Source organism: Populus alba, chromosome 12, assembly GCF_005239225.2.
Source record: "Populus alba chromosome 12, ASM523922v2, whole genome shotgun sequence".
NCBI classification, from domain to species: Eukaryota; Viridiplantae; Streptophyta; class Magnoliopsida; order Malpighiales; family Salicaceae; genus Populus; species Populus alba.
In genome coordinates this window covers 9,022,208-9,025,541 of record NC_133295.1, presented here as the reverse complement: position 1 = coordinate 9,025,541, position 3,334 = coordinate 9,022,208, and the positions used below count along the sequence as shown (strand labels likewise).

Below are 3,334 nucleotides of genomic sequence, written 5' to 3'. Positions count from 1 at the left end.
TTTCTAAAAGTTGAGAATCATAGTTTTGTTAGTTGATTCTGCCAACCCATTGGTTTGGGCATAATGAGTAGAGTATACTATTTTGAATCTATACTCCTATTTAAATTGCTTCACATCTTCTCTAATTAAAAAAAAAAACTATAAATAAAGCAAGAAAAACCCTATAGGGGAAAAGATAAATAATTTGAGTTATATTAATTTCTAATACAAATTAGTCCTTTTCCATTTCTTGTTTTATCATTAACAATCATTGCTATATGTGATTGATAATTGTATATTTATTTAAAGTATAAAAAACAATATAATGATATTTGTATAGGCAACCGTTGGTTTTGGAATTTCTTCCCGTCTAGACCGGTAAGATTGCACAAGGAATTTCATATCAAACTAGAAACAAGTGTAGAGAAGTCTACATGAAATCCTTTGCAGTTTGAGGAATTAGCACCCAAAAAGAAATGTCTTAATTAGTATGTGCACTCTTTATACATCAGATTTTTTAATTTTGATACTAGCCTTTAACCTATATTAGCGACGAAGTCCCAGATTTGAGCAAGATCACAGATGCCTGAGAATGAAAGTCCAGTTCTAACAAAAATATTAAAAATATAAAATCCAATCCTTCTAGCTTCTTCAAGACAGTAGAACGACCTCATGCGTTTATGGTTGAAGATAGTAACAATCTCTTCGCAATGAAGATAATATTTTCATCTTGCATAACTTGCGTATTTTCATCGTTCGATGGATGATAAGAAGGCAAGCAGTCATGATACTTACATAGCATATAATTACACAACATCCTGTATCTCTTGAAAGAACCAACGACCACATTTGTAGACACACAAAAAAAACTCCAGGTTCGTTGACAACAAAGAGCTATAGTAAGTAGCAACTGGAAATAACTGAAAGCAGCTAGTCTTCCCCAACAAGGAAAAAGGTAGCAGGACCAGCTGACAGCTCTCAGTATCGGTCATCCTCATCATAGAATGTATACCCGCTACTCCTCTTGGATTTACCCTGCATGGAGCAATTATCTTATTAGTTGCAATGTGCAGGAGATATTTAATGCTATTGCTATATAATATTGTTAAGACATTTACAGTCACAATCAATTAAGGGAACTCCCGAAAAATCTTTGGTGACAAAAATGTTAAAACATAAACAAAACATGACAAAAACATTTCACCACCGGAGGATGATCTTGTTATGGGATCCAATGGGTGGTCCCACCAATCCAATGGCTCATAGGTAAGCTTCAAGTTTTTTCTTGTTATTTTTTCTTAATATTTAGCATTAGTCTCTCACCCCTCTCTGCTTATCCATCAGGCAAAGAGGGAATGATGCGGCAAGTGCCTCTTTCATCCCTCTCCACTTATCCATCGGTCCTTTCCACTCAAACATAGTGTTGGCATTTTATCAGTAGACTCACTCCTAGAACAATATTGGTCCCAAAATTAGTTTAAAACAATTGTTAATGGCTCATCACCTACCTTGGTAATGAGCTTCTCAAAAGCAGAAGTTCCATTCTCTTCGATGTATTTCTCAGCAGCAGTTAGAACGTCATCTGGTTTGCTGAAGACATCCTTCTTTCTTGGGACATACCATATATTAAGGGTTTGCTGTGGGTTGGCAAAGAAAGGTCTCACAAAATTCTCATAAACATATGTAGCACCACTGAAGTATGGAATGACCAACCAGCAGGTCAAAATGAGCCTCGCATATGGCCAGATTGGTATCCTGCCATTACATTCACAAGCTTAACAAATTCTGGCTACAGAGAAAGACGTCAGCAAAAGCGGACTGTTAAAATAACAATTACAACTTAACAAGGCTTTTCATCATATAGAGAGACTACCCCAGAAACTAAATAAAATTAACTTCCATGATAATTGATTTTTTTTCTTGTACTTTATTCCATTAAAAAGTACAACAAAATTGCACCAAGCTATAATGTCACAATAAAATATGTGCTCCCCATTCAGGGAAGATATTATTCAGCATGATAAACTTCGAACTATATTTAGGATGGAACAGAAGGCAAGATGACTTAATTCTCTCAAAGGACAGTTCTTCGTGTGTTGGTCAGCTTTGGATAATACCAGAAATAGCGAAAAAGAAGTTACAAAACAATGTTATTCAAACTAATTTGCCACCACAGGCAATGCAATTCCCTAATTTCCATTCCAAAAACAGTTACACTAATACAAACAGAACTAAACAAAATATTTGAAGAGCGTAACAATGCTAATATATGTAAGAGAAGAAAAATTACCACTCAATGACTTTGGCAAAGGTAAGCTCAAAGAGTGTGATCATTGAGTAAAGAATCCAGTAAGTAAGCCATTGCTTATCATCAACGTGAGATTTAGTCTCAATTGCCCTAATTGAGGCATACCTGTCCAAACACAGCCAATCAAGAGAAACAATCTATTCTCATTCCACCAACAAAATTGAATATTTGATGAACCCTTTATGGACGAGCCTATAAATTAACGCCCAAAAAGTATTAAAATCGAAAAATAGGATAGCCGCAAAAAAACTAAGGAAGGAAAAGGAAGAAGAAAAAAGGAAAGAGGGAACAGAGGGATACTTACAGAGGATAAACAAGACTAACCACAGGCCTGAAAATTATTCAAATTAGAAGTTAGATGTTTCTTTTTTAAAGCACAGTGCATATATAGAACATTAACAAAACTATGAGTCTGCTATGTCTTTTAATAACCTATATCATGAAAAAAAAGAGTACATATATGTTTTGAGGGGTTCCACCATCGCATTAGCAAGGTAATACTCACATCACATATGAAAGCAAGAAGCAAAAGTACCAGTATAATAAAAATTGAAGCTTTGGGTGTTCTTAGTTTCAAGAAATCTTGAAACAAAAAGATACAGCATAGGGAAAGCATACCCAGAAAGAACGTCGAAGTTCTTAAGAAGAACCTTGAAGAAGCTTCCAGTCCCAGATCCCATCTCTGTGAGAAAAACAAAGACAATGTTGTTTGATTTCTTTGTCCCTGTAGTCTATTACAAGAAGTAGCTCCTCAGTCTGTCTCGATGACTGTGTGTTGTTAGACAGGTGTTCAAAACGCTGAGACGGAAGAGAGTCCTATAAAGTATAAAGTAAAGAACAACGCGGAAGCTGCCAAAAGCTTTGTTTCCGGGCTTTTATTTAGTGTGTCGCGGAGTACAGTGGTTCCTGTAATCTACGGTGTCGGTTTTGTTGAATGATTTTGATTGTACAGCTCAACCACTAACAAAGACACTGCCCTACTTTTTCCTAATTGGCAGTGGGTTTGGTGCAACGAACACTGTGGAATCTATGCAAGTGACCGACCTT

The 3,334-nt window shown here is 35.8% G+C and overlaps 1 protein-coding gene across 1 annotated transcript; it reads right to left on the bottom strand.

Moving 5' to 3' along the window:
- Positions 1-597: 597 nt before the first annotated feature.
- Positions 598-3,097, bottom strand: LOC118028995 (HVA22-like protein a). Its single transcript, XM_035032752.2, has 5 exons — positions 2,906-3,097; positions 2,592-2,618; positions 2,270-2,392; positions 1,488-1,734; positions 598-1,014 (listed from the first exon to the last, which is right to left on the bottom strand). The coding sequence occupies exons 1-5, from the start codon at positions 2,965-2,967 to the stop codon at positions 958-960; spliced, it is 516 nt and encodes a 171-aa protein (XP_034888643.1). The 5' UTR covers positions 2,968-3,097; the 3' UTR covers positions 598-957.
- Positions 3,098-3,334: the final 237 nt, after the last annotated feature.

Excerpts from the sequence above, each read along its gene's own strand:
- LOC118028995 (XM_035032752.2), bottom strand. The coding sequence starts at position 2,967 with ATGGGATCTGGGACTGGAAGCTTCTTCAAGGTTCTTCTTAAGAACTTC. Across the intron at positions 2,393-2,591 it reads GTTAGTCTTGTTTATCCTCT|GTATGCCTCAATTAGGGCAA; the intron begins GTAAGTATCCCT and ends GTGTTTGGACAG. Across the intron at positions 1,735-2,269 it reads TTTGCCAAAGTCATTGAGTG|GATACCAATCTGGCCATATG; the intron begins GTAATTTTTCTT and ends ATGTAATGGCAG.